The 21,439-nt window shown below is 42.5% G+C and overlaps 1 protein-coding gene across 9 annotated transcripts in view; it reads right to left on the bottom strand.

The window, feature by feature from the left end:
* Positions 1 to 15,311, bottom strand: part of AKAP13 (A-kinase anchoring protein 13) — a 160,205-nt gene extending 144,894 nt beyond the window's left edge. For all 9 annotated transcript variants that reach the window (XM_070400388.1, XM_070400389.1, XM_070400391.1 and 6 more), the window contains exon 1: positions 15,158 to 15,311. In XM_070400388.1, the coding sequence (XP_070256489.1) occupies positions 15,158 to 15,218 (61 nt within the window). In that variant the 5' untranslated portion in view covers positions 15,219 to 15,311. The remainder of the gene's footprint in view (positions 1 to 15,157) is intronic.
* Between the last annotated feature and the right edge of the window lie 6,128 nt (positions 15,312 to 21,439).

Here is a 21,439-nt window from a genome sequence, read left to right as displayed (position 1 = left end):
CTTAAATTTAGAAAAATCTGCACACAGCTGGGCTTTATGTAAATGAACTTCAGAGGGGGTTAAAATAGATATCCGGTAAAGAGACTGCCAAGTTCAAGCCTTTATACTTCCTTCATCCTCCCCAACCTTTATGGCCCCAAAAGCAAGCAGCCCAATGTATTAACCCAATTACTTAGAAATCATTGGAAAAACTACAGTACAGGCAAGTAGGCCCTCACCCAATGCGACATGACTGAGCTGGCTAACCTTACCTGGACAAATGCCAGGGCCTGGAGAGGCCACTCTGTTGGGAATTATTCAGTGACACACAGCCCACCTTCTTGGACACATTACATAGCAAAAGCACTATCAGATTATTGCCCTAAGTGGCAGGCAAGAGAGGTCTTAGAAATGGACAACAGAAAGGTTTCAATGTTTTAAATTGTGAAAACAGTTATTCTGTCTCGGGGATTTTGAGACATTGTCTTCAATGAAGTGGAAATGTTTCTCAGCCTCTCACACGGGCAAAGGGATCCCTCCCTAATCTCTCAGAGTAACACCCAGGCTGGGGCTCCAGGAACGAACCTGCACTCCCTACAGCCACAGTGGAGGAGGTAAGGTTCTTAAGCATTTTGAAAACGCTCATTTACAAAAAGTTGGGGCTTATTCTGTTGGCTATTAATCAAGATAATTCCCTTTCAATTCAGACATACTGCTTCAGAAAACAAATATAACAAGTGTTTGACCATACTAAGATAATGGGTAAGATTAGATCTCGACTGAGTTTAAAACCTACTACCAGGTTAAAACACATCTTAATGCATTGATCAATGCATTGAAAATGGTTTAAAAAGAATGATTTAAAAGGCAGCTTTTCATCCAATTAAAAAGTTACTGCTAGTCTAAGTTTGGGTGGTATTACATTTGTTCTGTAATTAGAAATAACAGATACACATGAAACTTTAGAGATTATTCCCTGAATTTCCAATGTTCTGAATTCCTCTTAACAGGAAACTCTTAGAGGGCCACATATGTTCAGAACTTATCAAACACCGAACAGATGGAAAATCAATTTCCCCAGTTGAACTAAGTTAAAAAATAAAGTTGTCTTAAGAAATACAACCTGATGCTTTAAAGCATTTTAGGATTTCTAGCTAAATGTGAGGAGCTAAATGGCACATAACAGAAAGGCATAATGATTCTCATTTTTTGTAAATGCAGAAACAGGCCAAATTACTAGGCACGTGAGACTCTAAATACTTAACATAATTAAAGGAGAAGTCAGGCATCTACCACACAATACCCTTGCCTTTAAATTACACTTCAAAATTCAAAGAATACATAGTATAGATGTTTCATGATATCAGCGTTATAATAGAATGACTCAATTGTTAATAATGTGGTCCTATGATCAATTCAATCGGCTACTTTTCCTGAGTATCTTTACAATAAAAACAAATTAATCTAGGGGGGGAAAGAATAAAGATTACCAGGCATACTGTCCTAAAAGTAAAACTTGCTTTGCAGGTTTTGTTAGCTGGGAGCAAGTATAGAAGGGAGAAGCAGCCACCTGTGTCCTCAGAGAGCCCAGGCATCCAGAAAGCAATTCAGCGTGGATGGGATGAGGAGGGGTGTAGAGCAAGCATGTCAAACTCACTGCCCACAAGCCGCATGTCTCGTTTATTTGGCCCATGTTAGCCTTTGAGATGACATGCTTGATGTAAAGCAGGGGTCCTCAAACTTTTTAAACAGGGGGCCAGTTCACTGTCCCTCAGACCGTTGGAGGGCCGGACTATAGTTTAAAAAAAAAACTATGAACAAATTCCTATGCACACTGCACATATCTTATTTTGAAGTAAAAAAACAAAACGGGAACAAATACAATATTTGTATTTGCATGTGGCCCGCGGGCCATAGTGTGAGGACCCCTGATGTAAAGCATGCAAACAAAAGATACATAAAGGCAACAATGGGGACTCATTCAATTCAACAAACAGGTGAACGTGTGCTCTAGACAGAGACTATGGATGGAACAACAAACTATAAATAGTCCAAACAAACTCTCCAGAGCTCTGAGATCTTGGCTTTCTGACTCCCCACTTACATTAAATGGGCCCCACAGCAGCGCCTACACACACACACACACACACACACACACACACACACACACAACAGCAAACAGGCTCAGCGCTAGAACAGTCATGGTTAGAAAACGGCCAAAATTCAGACTGATCTGAAAGACAGAAGAGCTAAGGTTGCTCCAAAAATCGGAGCTGGTCCTGGCTGGTTTGGCTCAGTGGATAGAGCATTGGCCTGCGGACTGAAGGGTCCCGGGTTCGATTCCGGTCAAGGGCATGTACCTTGGTTGCAGGCACATCCCCAGTGGGGTGTGCAGGAGGCAGCTGATCGATGTTTCTCTCTCATTGATGTTTCTAGCTCTCTATCCCTCTCCCTTCTTCTCTGTAAAGAATCAATAAAATATATTTTTTTAAAAAATCAGAGCTGGCCACAGCAAAGAATCACACCTCGACCATCCAGCCTCAACTGAGAAAGATGGACTTCTGTGGCCACCGCAGGTAGGCGATGTGGGAGGAGGGAGCTGTGGTCCAACCCCTTGCTCGCTCGCTATAGGGCCTTTGTCCTCTGTCTGAAACACAGTCAAATCATCACTCGCCTCGGAGAACTGCTGTAGGTCACACAAGCCTGTGCAGCACTAACATGGTGCGTGGTGACACTGAAGATGCTCTGTAAGCGTCCTTTCCCTGACAGCAGCCTAGCAAACAGGCACACCTGGCGTAGGACACCCCACAAGAGAAAAAGTCATGCAAGATGGAAAACTAGGAAGCAAAATCCTTACTGCTTACTTGCAGAGCCCTTGAAAAATAGACCCCACTCGCCCTAGCCGGTTTGGCTCAGTGGATAGAGCATCAGCCCACAGACTTCAAGGTCCTGGGTTCGATCCCAGTCAAGGGCAAGTACCTTGGTTACAGCTCTATCCCCCACCCTGGTGAGGGTGCAATCAATTATCTCTCTCACAATGATGTTTCTCTCTCTCTCTCTCTCTCTCCCTCCCCCACCTCACTCTCTCTAAAAATCAATGGAAAAATATTCTAAGGGGAAGGATTAACAAAAAGAAAACAAAAAAGTAGATCCCACTCAAATTCCCACCACTTTGGCAGTTTAAAGTTAAAACCTCAGTAATACCAGTTCTCCCTCTAAGATGAAAAAGGGGTTTTGACTATCAAACTTGGGCTCAAAACAGTTGTCTTTGTGGCTGGCTCTCCACCAGCAGGAAGCAGAGGGTAAAAACCACATGCCAACCGAGCTTCAGTCCCTGCCCCATGAGGTAAAAGCTCTTCGGTCAACTTTTCTCATAGTTTTAAAAATATACTCCTGATTCCTCTTTCTTTCCCCCTGTTCCCCTTCGCAAACGCTGGTACAACCAAACCAAAGATCACATTCTAAATCAGCTCCAGGACCATGTAAATCAGTGGTTCTCAACCTCTGGCTCTTTAAATACAATTCCTCATGTTGTGACCCAACCATAACATTATTTCCGTTGCTACTTCATAACTGTAATGTTGCTAATGTTATGAATCGTCATGTAAATATCTGATATGCAGGATGGTCTTAGGCGACCCCTGTGAAAGGGTCGTTCGACCGCCAAAGGGGTCGCGACCCACAGGTTGAGAACCGCTTATTTAAATGGAACCCAACTGCCCCAGCACCTCCTCCAGGAAAAAGCTAAGCAAAGATGAAGGCAAGGAGTGACTGCTGGCTCTACCCCACATCCTCCCCAGCCTGGCACATGACACTTGTATGGAGAGACCTGTCATTTCCTATCTCATCTGTTTGCACAGAAATAGGGACCCTGGTAAATGTTCAGAGAACAGAGTGAGAGGATTGGCAACGAGCGCCAGTTATACCAACTGATCTCATCCCCTTGTTACAAGCTGCTTCCTGGCATCTAAAATCCATTTCTGAAACTCAAGGGCATTTTTAAAAGTCATCCCCACCCTCACTCTTTCTCAAGCACACACTGGAAACACACAAACTCGCTGGGTTTCGGAAATCATATCTTCCAAAAACCACACAATATACAGGTAACTCACTGACAGGGAAGTTGCAGCCTCTTGTACTCAATGTGTGTTCTTCTCATTAGTTCATCCAGAAGGTGAACACCCTAATTCTACAGTTCTGACACCTTACAGCTTCTCAACTACAGAGACGTGACTACCAACATCAACTTCGCTGGCACTGGCTGTTCCAGTTCCCTCCCGAATCCTCACACAAATGAAGAGATTCATGGTTAAAGTTACCTGTATACGGTCACACAGCTTGTAAGCAGGGAGAGCCAAAATTTGAACCCAGATCCGGCTAAAAAATCCATGCTCTTAACCTCTACTCCCCTGCTGCCTCGTCTCATCTGCAGCAAGACTCCCGACTCCACTTTTTATGTTGTGAATGAAGGAGCTGGATTAGGTAATCGTGAAAGTTGTGCAAGTTCCTCCCATCTCCAGTATGGCACAATTCCACAAACAGAAATGCTGGCTCCCTTAGGTATACACACAAATGAGGCAGGGTGATTTCCTGGGGTGGGGACTAAACACAGTGGGATGAGAAGGAAGAGAAGTCCTTCTCATTCATTTAAATGGAAAACAGTTTGTGGAGGAGGCAGCATTTCACGGATTAAACGACTGAAGGGAGAAAAGAAGGCAGAGGCATCGGTTTGTGTCAAGTTGCTCTGCAGACTATTCATCGGCTTCACCTCCCTCATGGGCCCGATTCTGTTTTCCCAGTAGCAGAGAATGGCCTACAGAAAAAGTCAGCTGCGGAGTTACCCAACAAGTAAAGCAACTCAACAGACCAACATGTTCCTACCCACATCCAATGGAAATATTTACGAGCTTGGGAACCAGCTGGAATGGACTCCCTTCTGCACAAAGGCAGGCGAACATCCCCGGCTGAAATCTGCTGCCCCAGTAACTTAGTTAGAGAAGCAACAGGAACTTCTGAGAATGTTTTCTCCCTGAAGTCTACAAAAATCTGTAATAATCAGGCTTCAACACCAATACCCAAGCTTACAGAGCGTGAACAGGGAAATTTTCACACTCAAAATTGCAGTGTTTTTATCGATACCTTATTGAAATTCAAGCTGTAATAAGGAGTAGACGGCCTATCACTTCATGGCACATATTGAAAAGGACTCTTGACTTTTCTTACAGGAAATTAGCAGTCTTGAAGTTTGCTATAAAGCTGAACAGAAAATCATAAAACAAAGCAGTGACAAAGCAAGGTGGACAGACTAAAGACACACATACCACAACCTTCTATTATAGACCCTGATCACTACCCCAGATCAGAGCAAGGAGCAAATAAAGAATGCAGATGAGAGATAAAGAATGCCAGAGTTGGGGAATCTGAAATCTCAGCTATGAAGTCTCCAAGGAGACACTCCTTAGTTAGCATTCAGGTATGGGCACACCAACATCTCACCGCTCACGGGATGCACAGTCTTGGCAACCCTACTGGACCTGTGGACTTCGGTCTCCTCTCTAAAGAGACAAGAGGAAGAAACTACCAGTGTTCAACTCCCTCTGAAACTCATTCCTTAAAACGGAATGGCACACAAAATGTACAAAATGATGAATTACCTAGAATAACTGGTTATGATGAAACCAAAAGAAAAGCAAAGGAATAAATAATCACGTGAAGGCCGTTATTACCATATACCAGTGGTTCTCAACCTTCCTAATGCCACGACCCTTTCATACAGTTCCTCATGTGGTGGTGACCCCCAACCATAAAATTATTTTCATTGCTACCTCATAACTGTAATGTTGCTACTGTTATGAATCGTCATGTAAATATCTGATATGCAGGATGTATTTAGGCGACCCCTGTCAAAGGGTCGTTCGACCCCCAAAGGGGTCGCGACCCACAGGTTGAGAACCGCTGCCATATACAGATCCTTTTGAAGCTTCCAAAACTCCTGAGAAGTGGATAGTATCCCTATCCTACAAGAAAATGGAGTTGGGGGTTCAAAGAACTTGTTTGTGTAAGGACACCCCAGCTCAAGAGTGGTAAACTCTGCAGTGAGATTCCAAAGCTCTTCCTGTATTAATCCTAGGCTGTACGACCTCCCAAACCCGGGAACTGGATTCCGAACACCTATGCAGGGCACACACTGGGGACACACAGGGCACAGAAACTAAAGAACAGGCAAGAGAGATGTCTGAATCTGTACAACCAGGGAACTCACTGGTCTGATAAAGCCTAATAGACAGAGGCACCCACCCCTCATGCCAGACTTGAACCCTTTGGGTTGTTGGATCACAGAATCTGTGTGGGGGTTTTTTATTTCAGAAAGGGGGGGTGGGGTGTTATTTCAGAAAGGAAGGGAAATGGAGAGAGAGAAAAAAACATCAATAATGAGAGAGAATCATTGATCGGCTGCCTTCTGCACGTCCCACACTGGGGATCGAACTGCGACCTCTTGGTTCATAGGTTGACGCTCAACCACTGAGCCTCACCAGCCGGGCTTCGGGTAGGTCTAAGCAAGGAAGAGGGAACAGGGGCTTAGGGCAGTATTTCAAACGTTACCAATCAGTATAGCCTCATCAGTGCATGCTAGCTGTGTGTGAGCATGCAAGCATGCTTTTCTGAAAGGTTAAGGTCAGAATCAGAGGACTCTGGCATCCACGTTTCATCCCAGGCACATTAACCGCAACTCATTGCCAAGGGGCTCCCAGCACTGCCACCAACATCACCACCCAGGAGAGAAAAGCAAAGGCCCAACAGAAGCCTCCCCAGAGGCTGCTCTGCCAAAGCCGACGGGTATCAGCAGAACTCACTGCCTCCGAGGTGGCCAGTCCAGCTCAAATGCACCGGTCTCCTTTTTGCCCTTTCTCAGAAACAAGAAGGTAGCAGGAAAGGAAAGCAGAGAAGAGAGGCAAAGGGGGAAAGCAGCACACACAAAAAGAGCCAGTGTTCGCTGCACACCTCCAACAGAAGCCAGCCCTGGCACGTTTCAAAAAGCCAGCATATTCTACCATTTTGTGCAGTTTCATCTTGGCTGCAACTTAATCTCCCCATCTCGTAACAGTGCGATCTGCAAGATCCGGAAAGAAACACGCAGGGATGGAGATCAGTCAGGCTGGTTAAGACCGGACGTTGGGGGGAAAGCAGGACAGTCAAGCCTCCATTCTTCCTAGGCGCGTGTTCATCCTTTTCCTCCTCCTTATAAACAGTGTCAAACAGTAATGATTTCTGTTGAATCCTTCAATTAAATTTAGGAAATGTTTATCCCTATTCCTTCAAAGATTTTTTTTCTATCCCATTCACCCTCTCTTCTTTCTAAAACCTCAATTACATGCATATCATAATCTTTTTTTTTTTCATTGTCCCACAGATCTCTGGGGTTCTGCTCATTGTTGTTCCAATCTCTTCTCTGTTCTACAGATTAAGTAACTGTTATTGATCTAAAAGTTCAGTGATTTTTTGGGGTCATCTCTGTTATAAGCATTCTATAAAATTTTTATTTCAGATCACGTTTCTTGTTTCACGTTTTTATTTCTGTGCCGAGACGTTGTAGCTTTTCATTACAAGTAGTTCTTCCTGCGTACAGTAACACTAGCTGCTTTTAAATCCTTATCCGCTTAATCCAACACTTGGGTCATCTGGGGAGCAATCTCCATTAACTAGATTTCTCTTCGGAATGGGTCACATTCTCCTGTTACTTCATATTTTGCTTAATTTTAGATTGATTCCTAGATATTGTGGTGGCTCTGGATTGTTCCATTCCTCCAAAGAATCTCTGTTTGAGCAGTCAGTTAACTAAACTCACATCAACGTTTGGCTCTTAGATGGCAGCTCCAATCTCCAATCAGTTTCAGCCACAGGTTGGCTGCCCCGTTCGTGTACAGATCACGCCAATGTCCAGTGATTATTCCTGGGAGGTTAGGGGTCATTTTAACTCTTCTACTACTTCAAGTTCTAAATCTCCATAAGTTAAGTTACACACATTTCCATACTGAGCACATATAGAAAGTCAGGATGAAGAGGGTACTTACTATTAGGGATACTTAAAAGTGAGTGGGGCAGAAGCCTCACCCCTTGAAGAGACCTACTTCTATCTGGCAAACATTCAAATCTCTTTTCATGACACGCTTAGAAAGGTCAAATATGGCCAAATATGGCCTGGCCATATGTCAGTGGTTAAGTGACAACCAGGAGATCACGGCTCAATTCCCTGTCAGGGCACATGCCTGTGTTGTGGGCTCGATCCCCAGTGTGAGGCGAGCAGGAGGCAGCCGATCTGTGATTCTCTCTCATCATTGATGTTTCTCTCTCTCTCTCCCCCTCTCCCTTCCTCTCTGAAATCAACCGTCATCTCTGAAATTAATAAAAATATACTAAAAAAAAAAAAGGCCAAATACAGCATTCACCACAAGTAAGCAATGTAGTCACAACTCAAAGTCATCCTTCACCCAGCGCTACAGTTCTGTATGTGCAGACAGACACAGTTCATGGAAAAGCCTAATATAAAAGCAAACATTTTGTCCGTTACCACGCAGCAGATGTCTGCAATGGACAGGCCTGAGGACACAGCTGTGCCCAAGGAGAGTGACCTACGGATCACGGCAACGAGTCAAGGATGACAACCAGACACCACGGAACTGCGACACCATCTCCACCTACTTCTATGGCTCCAACTGCACCTACTTCTATGGCTCCAACTGCACAGAGGAACAGATTCAACCCACTACTTCCCAAAAGCATGGTAGGTCCTCTTTTAAGAAACTCCTAATGGCGCTCCCTTTTTTTTTTTTAGGCCTTTAAAAGCCAAGAATGTATTTTCTTCAACTTCATATTCTCTAAAGCACCTGGCACAGTACCACCCCACAGTGAGCCCTCAATAGCAAGGGGGGGGGGGGGGGGGGAAACGACACGGACGATGACTCACTTTCGAGGTGAAATAGACCTGGATTAGAATTCTAGGTGTGCCTCTTACTATTTTAGCTAAGTTACTTTTAAAGATTGATAAAAATGCTGGTAGAGATTATTTCTATGAGGTCTGGAGCATTTCATTTGACTTCTCTAACCTTCAGTCAAATAGAGCAGATCATATTTTCTTACAACACTCTTGGGAGGATTAAGCAGAAAATGTAAGTAGGATGCTTAGCTACAGTCAGTGCCTGGCACACCGTAGATAATAAATTAGTGGTTGTTGTATGTATTGAATGGACTCAGAAAATACCTCCCCAGAGCTTAACCTCTCGGAACTTTCAGGGGAGGCTCATGAGTTCAGGAAAAGCCAGTCACTTGACATGAGGTGACGGCTCACGGTGGGAGCAGAGAGCTGCTAACTGGAGCCGTAAGAAAAGAGCAAGTGAGGGCAGCGAGTTTCCTACAGACGCTGAGGCAGTGTGTGCCTTATTATTTGGCTTCTGATTAAGAAGAAGTGGTCAGGATTAGTTTTCATCTCTAACACCTTATTTAACAGCCATTTCCAACCAAAGCAGAAAGGCCTGTTTAACTAAAACGGTCAGTGTGTGCATCTGAGTGACTAACAATTAAACACTTCTGAATTTGCTTATAACAAGGAGAACTTATCACCGTTTAGAGAGAAAGGACAGAAGGGTATGATTCTTTACTCCAAAGATGAAAGCTTAGGAACATGCTGTGGACTATAAAAGGACTTTTCTATTTTTCCATGTGTGAGGCAAGACAAATAAGGAAGAGTACAAAAGGAAGTATGTCAAAGAATTCCTTATCTATTTTATTTCCTTCTGTCCTACCAATGAGAATGAACTTCAGACTATATGAAATATATTAAATAACAGCAAAGAAAAAATTAACAGCCCAAGACATGGAGAAAGTTTCAATGTCTGATTTAAAGGAGTTTGTCCCAGGCCAGAGAGATACTTCCTGAGCCCTAAAAGATGATTTAAGAATAAAAGAGATGGAGTCCAAAACAAGGTTTCCATCAAAGGCCAATGCAACTCTCCCCCACCCGACCTCTGACCAATTCTGATGAACACTTTGCAAATGATTATATATACAGACTATCTGAGATTCATTAAAAAGTACTAATATATTGAAAGTCAGACTGAAGATCCAAAATCCCTGAATGGCTAAAAGCATATACATGAGAGGCTAAATGTATCAAGATGAAATTTAATATGGATACAAATGAATCCAACATTTCTACATCAAAACACCCAAGTGAATGGAGAGAAGACAGAAGAAACCTGTCATATTGGCATATGCAGAAAGACCTGTGGCTTTTGGTAGCCAACCTTCTCTCCTCTGTCAACAAGATAAATTAAGTTTATGGGTAAAGAAGGGGATAATCTAGCTCAATTTTTTGATGGCTGTTAGGAGTCCAAATGAAAAAATGAGTGAACGAGCTTCATTCAGATAGCTTAGGTGAGTTAATTCAAGATAAAACAGTTATTAAATGCTTGGTCAAGATGATGCTGGGGGGGTGGGGGGGAGACAGAGGTGATGATAATGTTGTAAAATTAATGTGGGGACTGTAAAGAACTCTGAATATACTAAAAGCCATTGAACTGTATGCTTTAAATAGGTGAATTACATGGTATATGAATTATATCGCAACAAAGCTGTTTTAAGAGACTTAAGAATGAAACCCAGGTCCACACCTTTTTCATTTTGTTGAAGAGCTCTTATTATTTTAAAAAGCAAAGCAGGGCTTGTCATTTTCTGACTACACACCCTTGTTTTGGCTTACCCCTTTCCCCATTTTTTCCTTACAGTTCAGAAAGCAGGATCAGGAACATAAAGTCCCGTCAAGTAAGTAGCACACCAAAACCCAGTGAAGTCACGGAAACCATGGCTCAAGCCTTCCCACACGTTGTTTGATTTGGCACTGACTTTGCTCCAAAACAAAAAAGGAATCTCATTTACCTGACTTCCATTTCCAAGAGTATGACCAACAGGCATAGTCTACAATAACATTATCCGACACACAAGGTTCAATGTCATCTGTCTACACTATTCCACAACTCCATTTCTCTGCCTTTAGTACAGAATTATGATTATTTTCATCTGGGCCACACAATTTTACATATTAGAATGGTACTTCTATGACCTCTAGTTACCAAAGTTCACACATTCATTTAACATATCATCACAGAGTTCCTATCACGTGCAAGGAGACATACCAGACACAGTGGAGACAATGCTGAGTCCAGTGTTTCCCAGCGGTCAGAGCGTTGGCCGTGAACCAAAGGGTCACGGGTTCAATTCCCAGTCAAGGGCACGTACCTCTAGGGTTGAGGTTTGCTACCTGCCCCGAGTCAGGGCGAGGACAGGAGGCAACCAGTCGATGTGTCTCTCACATCGATGTCTGTCTGTCTCCCTCCTTCCCATCCTCACACTCTCTCTGAAAAGCAATGGAAAAAATATGCTGAGGTGAGAATTAACAAAAAATAAACTTTAAAAAGTAGGGGTCATGATTAGATTTTTATTTTTAAAAAATCACGTTTGGCCCTGACCGGTTTGGCTCAGTGGATAGAGCGTCAGCCTGCGGACTCAAGGGTCCCAGGTTCGATTCAGGTCAAGGGCATGTACCTTGGTTGTGGGCACATCCCCAGTAGGGAGTGTGCAGGAGGCAGCTGATCGATGTTTCTAACTCTCTATCCCTCTCCCTTCCTCTCTGTAAAAAATCAGTAAAATATATATTTTTTAAAAAATCATGTTTGTATAATGAACAACACATGAACTAATAAACAGATTAGTAGTATACAGTGATGAAAGCTCTACTTAAATGACTTCCCCCTTGAGCCAATTTTCTGAAAAATTCTAGCTGAGCAAGAGAAAAAAGTTTTCATGAAAACTACTCTAAAACTTCGCTAAAGGTGAGTGACTATCACACACTCCAGTTTTTTGGCAGACCTCAAAAAACCCACATGCTAAATTACCAGGAATAGTCCCCCCAAAACTAGAATGGGTTACATACTGGATTTCTGCTTCCAGCACCATATCCTTTCCCAAAACCATCTTCTTTCTTGTACTAAATAAGTAAGCTAGTATGACATTCTCTAATACCGTAAAAATGTTAAAACACCAATTATCTTACTTTAATCTTTAAAGGTCCTTCTTTGTTTTCTACACTTATTGCTAGGATACACTATCTCTCGAGTCCTGTTTCTAGGAATGACAGTATCAAAGCTAAAAGGAAATGTTACTGATAGAGTTCCAGTCCCCTTTATCTCACAGAAAAGGACAATGAGGCCCTAAGAAGGAACTTGCTCGCTGGTGGAACTGAACAGGACTCAAACCCTGACTATCCAATCCCCCACCACTACCAAGGCAGGGTTTTCCAATATAAAGTATTACTTTTACTTCTTTGACCCTTTCTGAAAATTTCTAATGATTAACCGATGTGATGGATTTTAAATTAAATTCTCTTCATCAGAGCCCAAAGCTTTAGGAAGGGCTGAGCAAAGTGGGAACCAAGAAAAGGCATGTTTACGCCCCACTGGCGTGGCTCAGTGGTTGAGCGTTGGTCTATGAACCATGAGGTCACAGTTTGATTCCCAGTCAGGGCACATGCCTAGCTTGTAAGTCCAGTGGGAGGCGTGCGGGAGGCAGTCAACCAATGACTCTCTCTCATCTTTGATGTTTCTCTCCCTCTCCCTTGCTCTCTGAAATCAATTAATACACACACACACACACACACACACACACACACACACACTAGTGGCCCGGTGCACAAAAATGTGTGCACTTGGGGGGGGGGGGTCCCTCAGCCTGGTCTGTGCCCTCTCGCAGTCTGGGACCCCTTGGGGGATGTCCACCTGCTGGCCAGCACAAACGGGGACATAGCATCAAGTCCCCCTGCACCAGAAGACCCAGAGTCAAGTCCCCAACCACTTGCGTGTGCCCCCTGGACGCAGCATTCAGCCTCATGGAGGGGCTGACAGGACCGGACGCTGCAGCGGCAACAGTGGCAGAGCGGGCGGGTCGTGCCTCGTTGCTCGTCCCCGTGGCCCCCGGCCGGGTCCACAGGCCTGGACACTGCAGCGGCGGGGCTGAGGGGACTGGGCGCCGCCATCTTTGTGACACAGTGACAGTTAATTTGCATATTACTCTTTTATTAGATAGGATTTTTTTTGTAAAAGAAAAAGGAAAGCCATATTCACCTAGCCAGGCAACCTAGGCAACTTATCTCCAGATAGCCCTCACACCCAACAACCATTTTTTCATTCCATTCCCTCAGTTTCAACTATCATTTATATGCAGGTTGCTCCTGACATGTTCTGCACCCACCGCATCTTCTACCCTCTCATTCTGTCCTTCATCCTCATTAATGGTCTCCCTTCACGCTCTCATGCAACTATTTCCTTCTCCTTAACCTCCTACTTGTACCTCAACAAACCCTGTTTATTTTACCTCTACAGTGTCTCCTGATCTTCCCTACTGCCCAAGCCCTCACCTCCCTTAGACTGTAGCTTCCCTACTGTCCTCCCAGCCTCGGAGCACAATCTGTCCTCCACATTATCACAAGGTTCAACTCGCCCCGATGTGGATGTGATTTGTGTGTCAATTCTCTGATCAAACCCTTCCAAGGACCCCTTGCTTTTCCACAATAAGGCCAAACTCCCCAGCCCCCAATTACTGCCTGCTCCCATCACAACTCAAACAGCAGGAGGCTGCTCACCAGTCACGGCACTTGCACAACTAAGTCAAAATACTCAACAGGAAAAACATCATGGGCAGTGCCATTCCAATGAGACAAACACAAATAACTTCTGGATTAATCTCAGTAATAGATTGAATTTTGTTAATGATCTCTTTCTCCACAAGTCAGGCCACAGGTAAGGATTATCATAAAGGTAAATAACCGCCTATGGGAGCCCAAAGGAAGATGCAAGTCAATGAATCCTCATCACAGCACACTGCTACATACGCTTCCATATGACAAGCAGGTAGGAAGAGAATTAAATGATATTTCAGAATATCCTAAACAACAATCGTCTTCCTTCAATGATCCATAGAAATCCTACGATATATCAGTTTATATTTCTGATTTCAAAGCTAGAACATACCAGTCGGTGTTCTCTGGGCTGACTCCCAGGGGTGCCTTCTTGGCCTGCAACTCTCACTGTGCGCTCTCTCGGTGTAGAGTGGCGAGTCGATCACATGTTCCTGGTATCCGAGGGGTCTCAAAAGCAAGGCCGATACGCTGTGCTAACTAAATATTCCTTAAATTATCTCCCACCTTTTCAAACATGTAAATAACCCCAAGGAGGTTCATTCCAAAGAACTGTTTGATCAGATAATGCCCCAGTACTTTCCGAGATCGGAGGATAAGGGCTCTTTGAGTCAGCCTATAGAGGATGAGGGAAAAGAGTCACGTGAAGTCTTACATATTTTAGGAGGGGAAATAAGTCATATTTTAGGAGAAGACATTAAATGGAAAAACAATATACATGACCTTGAGCAAATTCTCCCTACCTTAATTTCCTCAGCTGTAAAAGCAGTTTTCAAACCAGCTGTGATGACTGTACCATACAAGGAGTTAGTGTCTGTGGTAAAAGAAGAGAAAGGCTCCAGGCAGTAAGAGATCCAACAAGGGAAGTAGAAGGCCAAGAAACAAAATCCACGCACAGGGAGTGTTGCTGGAATCCTGGTGTGAGTCTCACTGAGCATTTCATTTTTTATGTTTTTATTTATTTCAGAGAAGAAGGGAGAGGAAGAGAGAGACAGAATCATCGATAATGAGAATCATTGCCTCCTACTAGGGATCAAGCCCACAACCCCGGCATGAGCCCTGACCCGGAAGTGAAACATGACCTCCTGGTTCATAGCTCGACGCTTGACCACCAAACCACACCAGTCGGGCAGCCTCACTGAGTTTTAAGTGAATTGTCATCTATGTGGCCATGTCTCCTGAAAAAGATTAAGATGGATTCTGTAGTCCCTCCTAGACACCCGAAAAGGATTATGTTTTGTCTGTTACTATTTCCCTCAACCACGAACAGCTCTTCTTTCCAATTTTTCTGAACAAGTGAAAGCAAAAATAACAATCAATGCAAAGTAAAGATTTTACTTTATAAACAACTTCTTACTCCCGTGTTGAATTCTTCTGCAACCAAGTCTAAGGTTCATCGGCACTATTAGAGTGAGAGGGATGAAAATAACTCACTTGTCATTTCTTTTAGGGTTTCTTTTCCACACGTCCTAAACCGCCTTGTAGCATCCCGCATGCTGATTAACTGGCCCAAACCTGTGACTTTTGGTTTTCTGTTTTAATGCGCTGGTGTAGCAGCAAGAAGCTCCACTCTAGCCTGAGTTCTAATGTTCAGCAAACAAAACATTCATCAGGAATAAATGCAATTTATATAACAAGGAGTTGGCTTCAGTGGAAAGTCCTGAATCACTGAACAAAACAGGTTAGTGATTAACAGAGAGGTTAGGTTAATATAAAGAACTCTTCTTTTTAACTGTCCCGAGTCCAAACATTCCACCTCCCTTTGCACTCATGATACCCCCAAGCCTTAACCTGAATCAGTAAGAACAAAATTTCTGCTGGCAAATGTCAACGAGGGAGGGGAAAAAAAATCTGGATTCCTGTACAAACATATCATCCACCTTTCTGTTTCCAGACAGGATGCTATGGCAACAGCATAAGCAACAGATTAGACTAAGCCACGCTATTGGATAAAGTGAGGGCTGTCAATGGGAAGTTCTGGCTGTCAAGAAGGCAGTCACTGTCAACACAACTCCTAAAGGGAGGAGGAAGAAAAACTAGACACCAAGATCACAAATATCCTACACACACACACACACACCCTCTGTTTACATAAAAAGAAGACTGCACTATAATGGATGCTTCTTACCTAGTCACTCAAATGCAAATAGTTTGGTGATTTAAGGGTACTCAGAGGAAGAGAGAGGTTGTTAAATACTGTCCCCCATGGCAGATACTTCTGACCATAACAACACAGTTCCACTAACGAAAGAAGTTAGGGATGCTGGTAAACCACGGAAAGGTCTTTGTGGAGTGCCAGTTCATTCAGCAATGAAGAAACTGAGCGGTTTGGCTAGTCATCCACAACTAGTTATTAGTTGGTGCTCAATAAATTAAAACTGATGATGAAATCAATCCAACTGAAGGACTTTTCATTGTTAAAAAGTCTCTTCTTTATTTTCTATTCGGCTAACAAGCACCAAAGTTAAAAACTAAGGCTGTCAAAGTGGAAAGCACAGCACAGAAAGGAGAAGAGAAACAAGCCTTAATGTGAGCAAGACCTGAGGGGGTCTTGGAACTTCCAGTTTTGATAGAGAATAAAAGAGAGGCCACATGAGCCAGAAAAGAAAGAAAAAGAGAACTACTTGATCCTTTCTTTTTTAAAGCCTTTCAAACCGTGAAAGAAAACACAGGGTAATGATTTTAACCAAAAGATGCTTAAGTTTTCCCTCCGATTTTCAGATTATCACTGACTAGCTGAATGACAGTATGCAATTTATTTAACTCAAGCCTATAAAAGAGAAAGGGGGAGGTAGGGAGGATGGAGAAAGGGAAATGTTTTAAATGGGATTTTAATATAATTGTAAAGCTCATTCATGCAGCTTTGTAAAGTATAAGGCCTGGCTTACAATAGATGCTATCAAATATTTGCACCTAACCTTTCTCTTCATGCAAGAAAACAGGCCTGAATCCATCAGTAAATCCAAATATTGTTCCAGGGAACTATGCTGTCCGGAGTCCATATACCAATCACACAAAATTAAAAACACTCCTGTGACAAAATCAGGATGGCAGTGATGGGGCAAGAAAAGGTTTCCTTTATACTTTGGTAATTTCAAAAAGGTTTTGTAATAAACAGTTTACTTTTATGGTTAGAAATAACTGTTTGGAAGAAGAAAAGAAAATGTTTTAAGAAGGGTTTTATCATCTTGTGTTAGAACTATTTTTAACAAATGTTCAAGTTAGCTTACACTGTTCCAGACTTATCTGACCAAAACTATGTGTTAAAATAAGGTTTTATAATCACCCTCAGAAGGGTAAGATAACAGAGCAATGTCCTAACTAAAGACAAACTGGCCAGTGTGGCTCAGTGGTTGAGAACCAACCTATGAGCCAGGAGGTCACAGTTCGATGGCCAGTGGGGCACATGCCAGGTTGTAGGCTCGATCCCCAGAGGGGGCGTGCAGAAGGCAGCTGATCATTGATTCTCTCTCATTATTGATGTTTCTATCTCTCTCTGTCTCTCCCTTCCTCTCTGTAATCAATAAAAATGTACTTAAAAAAAAAGAAGATAAGCTAGCTAAAACTCTACTCACTGTTTACAAAGACTCTGGATGTCTTAATAGAGTCAGAACCAAGCAAAGCAAACGATGGTACAATCAGGCTAAGACCCAAGACAAACCTTTTCTGCTCTCCCAACTCAGAGAAGGACGGCTTCTGCTCATTAGCATATCCAAGCCTGAGCGGTAGTAATAATGGAGCTTAAAGGAACAGAACTTCTAAGAGTCTTTTCAACAAATGACAGAACAAGTGGATACCCACATGTTAAATAAAAAAATAAGTAATTTTTTTAAAAACACACACAGAACTCTTGGGTCGCACCACACATCAAAATTAACCCAAAAGTGAATCAGAGACATAAACGGAAGAGCTAAAACTAAAGACACTATAAAGAAAAGGAAAAGACAAGCCAGAGACTAGGAGAAAATATTTGCAAGTCAAGTATCTGATAAAAGATTTGCACCCAGAACATATAAAGAATACACAGAGAGGAGCTGGCATGTGACAACACAGGCAGAGACTGGAGTGATGCATCTGTAAGCCAATGACACCAAGGATCCCGCAAACGCAAGAAGCCAGGAGGAGGCAGGGAAGGCTCTGCCCCTACAAGTTTAAGAGGAAGAAATAGCCCCACGGACCCCCTCGCTATGGACTTCTCATCTCCGGAACCATGAGACAACACATTATTATTGCTCTAAACCACCCAGTTTTGTGGTATTTCGCTACAGCCACCTTAGGAACCTGATAAAAAATTATGATACAAATTAGCGAAAGAAAATAAAGGATAATCCCATGTAAAAAAAAAATTATGATACATGTAATCTGGATTTTTGAAAATTTGGACAAAATGTGTGATACATTTCACATGAGAGTTTTTCATTAAAGAGACTCAAAAAATAAAAAGAATATACTGCTCAAAAAAATAAAAAGAATATCCACTTGCACTATTTAAACCATTCTACGTTTGTGGTGTGTGTTTTTTTTAATTTTTCAATTTAAAAATTTTTAAATTAAGCCACCCCAAGATTTACTCCTTGCCTTTGGAATTGCCATGATCACTCTGTTAGAAGCTAGGAAAAGAGACAAGCAAACTTCTTCAAATTGCACATGTGGCAAAATTAAATGGCTCTGAGAAAGGAGATTTGATGCATCACCCTGATGACACCTTTGTGACTGCTTAGCATCTCCCCTCCCTTTCTGGTACCTCACTGGCCTCAAGGTAAGTGAAAGCTGGTAAAAGAAAAGACTAGCTTATGCAGTAGCAGAACAACTTCTCCCTGTGAATCAGAAGAAACCTCTTTTATTTGGATGACAACTGCTGCTTAAGACTTGGCATCGGCCCTCTCTTCAGTATCAAAGTCAGGGCCTTCCTGGGTAGGATCCATGAGTTTACAATGTGGTCGGTCACCATAACAGCAGCATTTAGAGCACATACATAAATTCCAGAAAAAGAGAAATTTACATTAAGAAAATATTTCACCTACAACACAGAAATATGCCCAATGAATATGAAGCTAAAGTTGTATAAGACCAGTCTGTAACCTATAAACCAGCTGGGCATCTGCTCGTCAGGGTCAAAAGGAAAGGCCGCAGGGAGGAGATGAGAGGTGTTGGCTGTGATGAAGGGAAGGTTAGAGAGCTCTGGGCTGGTTCTTCTGGAGGCGCAAACTGGTCCAGCCACAGTAACTGCTGAATATATAAAGGATGAGCACAGAGCACCATGAACACAGTCGGCTTTGTTGGGTGTTCTTTCTCCTTCACAGGGAATTTCCAAATGCTTAACAATTCAGTGAGAACCTGGTTTTAAAGCGACCACTACCTGGTCTAACAAAACATTCCTGTGTTTAGGAAGCTTAGCTAATAATATCAAGGGATGATCAAGAAGCCCCCAGAATTCGTTTCAGACCAAAACAAAGGCCAAGGAGCTCATGAACTGACTAGGTAGCTAGCCATAACAATCCTAAGACAGGTATAATCTCATTGTATTCTTCCACCTATAAATGAAGAAAGGGAAGGAAAACAAAAGTGCCCACTGCTGCCCAGCTGGTGTGGCTCAGTGGCTGAGCGTCAAACTATAAACCAGGAGGTCACGGTTCGATTCCTGGTCAGGGCACATATCTAGGTTCGAGGCCCACTTGGGGTGTGTGCAAGAGGCAACCCATCAATGTTTCTCTCTCACATCCATGTTTCTTTCTCTCTCACTCTTCCTTCCTCTCTCTCTTAAATCAATAAAAAAAGGAAACAAAACTGTCAGAAATCTGCCCAGAGCCTCTCTCTCAATAGTTTTCTGCTCTTTTAGAGTAACATGATTCTAAGTGACAGAGATCAGTCTGTGGCAACACTGGCAGGATCATAGATCCTTTTTTTTTTGCCTTCTAATAGCTTAATAAAGTCCAATTTTACAAAGCAAAGTAAATGAAAATCGAGTCATATAATGAGGCTTACATTCACCTAGGTCTTTTACAGATAACAAAGTTTTTCCTCATTTCTATTCTGAAGTAAACTCTTAACTGCTCCTTCTGAACCTACAACTTTCCCAGAACAGTAAAGACATCAACAGTAATCTGTTATCACCAGTAAGCTGCTACTGAATGATGCCTTGACAGAGAATTCAGTAGACATCTCCCACATTTCACAAACCACTCCTACATAAGTGCTTCAGTTATCCTCAAACTCAACCAACTTTTTTTTTTTTAAAGACTGGCAGAGGCTTGAACAGAGCTCAAGGGGTTAGGAAAATAATGGGGGGGGGGAGGATAATCCAAAATAAGTATGAGTTAGCTTGCATTTTTCCCCCTCACCAAAAGAAAAATACATTTTTATAAAGATAAAAAGTGGGCAGTATTTTGCAGCCAAAATAAACTAAGAAGTTAGGCAAAGCTAGGAATGAGGTTAGAATGAGTTGAGACAGCTAAAAAAGAAAGCTGTTTTTTATCGTTCTTAGGATACAGTACATATTCCATTGAAAAGGAAGAAATGAGAACTAATCTGGTATGAAGCATACTCACCAATACAGGATCCCAGAAAGAGTTGGGAAGAGTCCTCATCTAAACGGCCTCCCAATGACATTTGGAAGTCATTAGTAAAAAAAGAAGCATTTCTATCCATTGAAGAGCTTTTGACATTTTTTCTCACATCCTCAGCTATTATTTCAGTCATTATTACTATCAGATGGTGACAAGGAATCATAAAATCTTTGACTTGGAAAAATTCTTAGAAATCATCTGCTCCAGTCCATCCGCTGGCCTACATGCAACCAAAGAATGACATTTCTGCTGTAGCTGTAAATATGCAACCCAAATTATGCCAACCCATTTTTCTGATGAATAACTGCCACTTGACATCTCCTTTGCCTGCATCCATACAACCAAACACAAACACTCAAGCACACACAACTCCACCTCATATTTCTCAAGTTACAACTATTGTGGTAATTAACTTTCTTACCACCTACTTCACTTCTGTATTACCTATAAGCAAGAATATTTTGAAACATACACCACTTTTAAATATTTAGAAATATTTCGGAATTTAGAATTTTTATATTCCTAAAGCATATGTGTAATACCTGAAGGCTGGACATAGACTTAGCACCTCCGACACAAGTCTGCTAACACTAAGGGGCAACGTAACCAGCAGCTCCATCACTGACTATCCCCGCCCTGGAGCATCTATAGAGGCAATAAATTTAATAAAACTATGACTTTCCTATCGGATCACAATAGCAAGGCATCATTAGAAGCTTACTATGTACAAAATACTCTGCTAAGTCCTTCACAGTCTTATGTCATCCTCACAGTCTCTCTCTGAGGAAGTTCTGGTACTACCCTTGTTCACAGGTGAGGAAACTGAGGATTGGGAAGGTCATTTCCCTGGAGCCACAGAGCTAAGGTATGAATGTAAACACCTCCTGGCCTCTGCTCTTAATCACTATCTTGGCAAAACCAGAAGTGTCTTACGTTTTTCTGATACACCTGGTTCCTAAATTTATAACAAATGTCCTTCTAAACGTTATTGCCCTAAGCTGCGCATTAGCCTACACCATCAGTGTGAACGAATGTCTGGGAAGTAGTACTTCATGGTTATTCCATTCCCCAGAATCAAAGTCCCCAGTGATTATAAAAAACGGTGACTGACCACTAGTCACTGACTATGACCTTTACTTCTCAGTGTCAC

Source organism: Myotis yumanensis, unplaced genomic scaffold, assembly GCF_028538775.1.
Source record: "Myotis yumanensis isolate MYYU_CA2020_CCGP unplaced genomic scaffold, mMyoYum1.0.hap1 SCAF_20, whole genome shotgun sequence".
Taxonomy (NCBI): domain Eukaryota; kingdom Metazoa; phylum Chordata; class Mammalia; order Chiroptera; family Vespertilionidae; genus Myotis; species Myotis yumanensis.
Note: the sequence above shows the minus strand (reverse complement) of the source record. Positions and strands in the feature narration are given on the sequence as shown.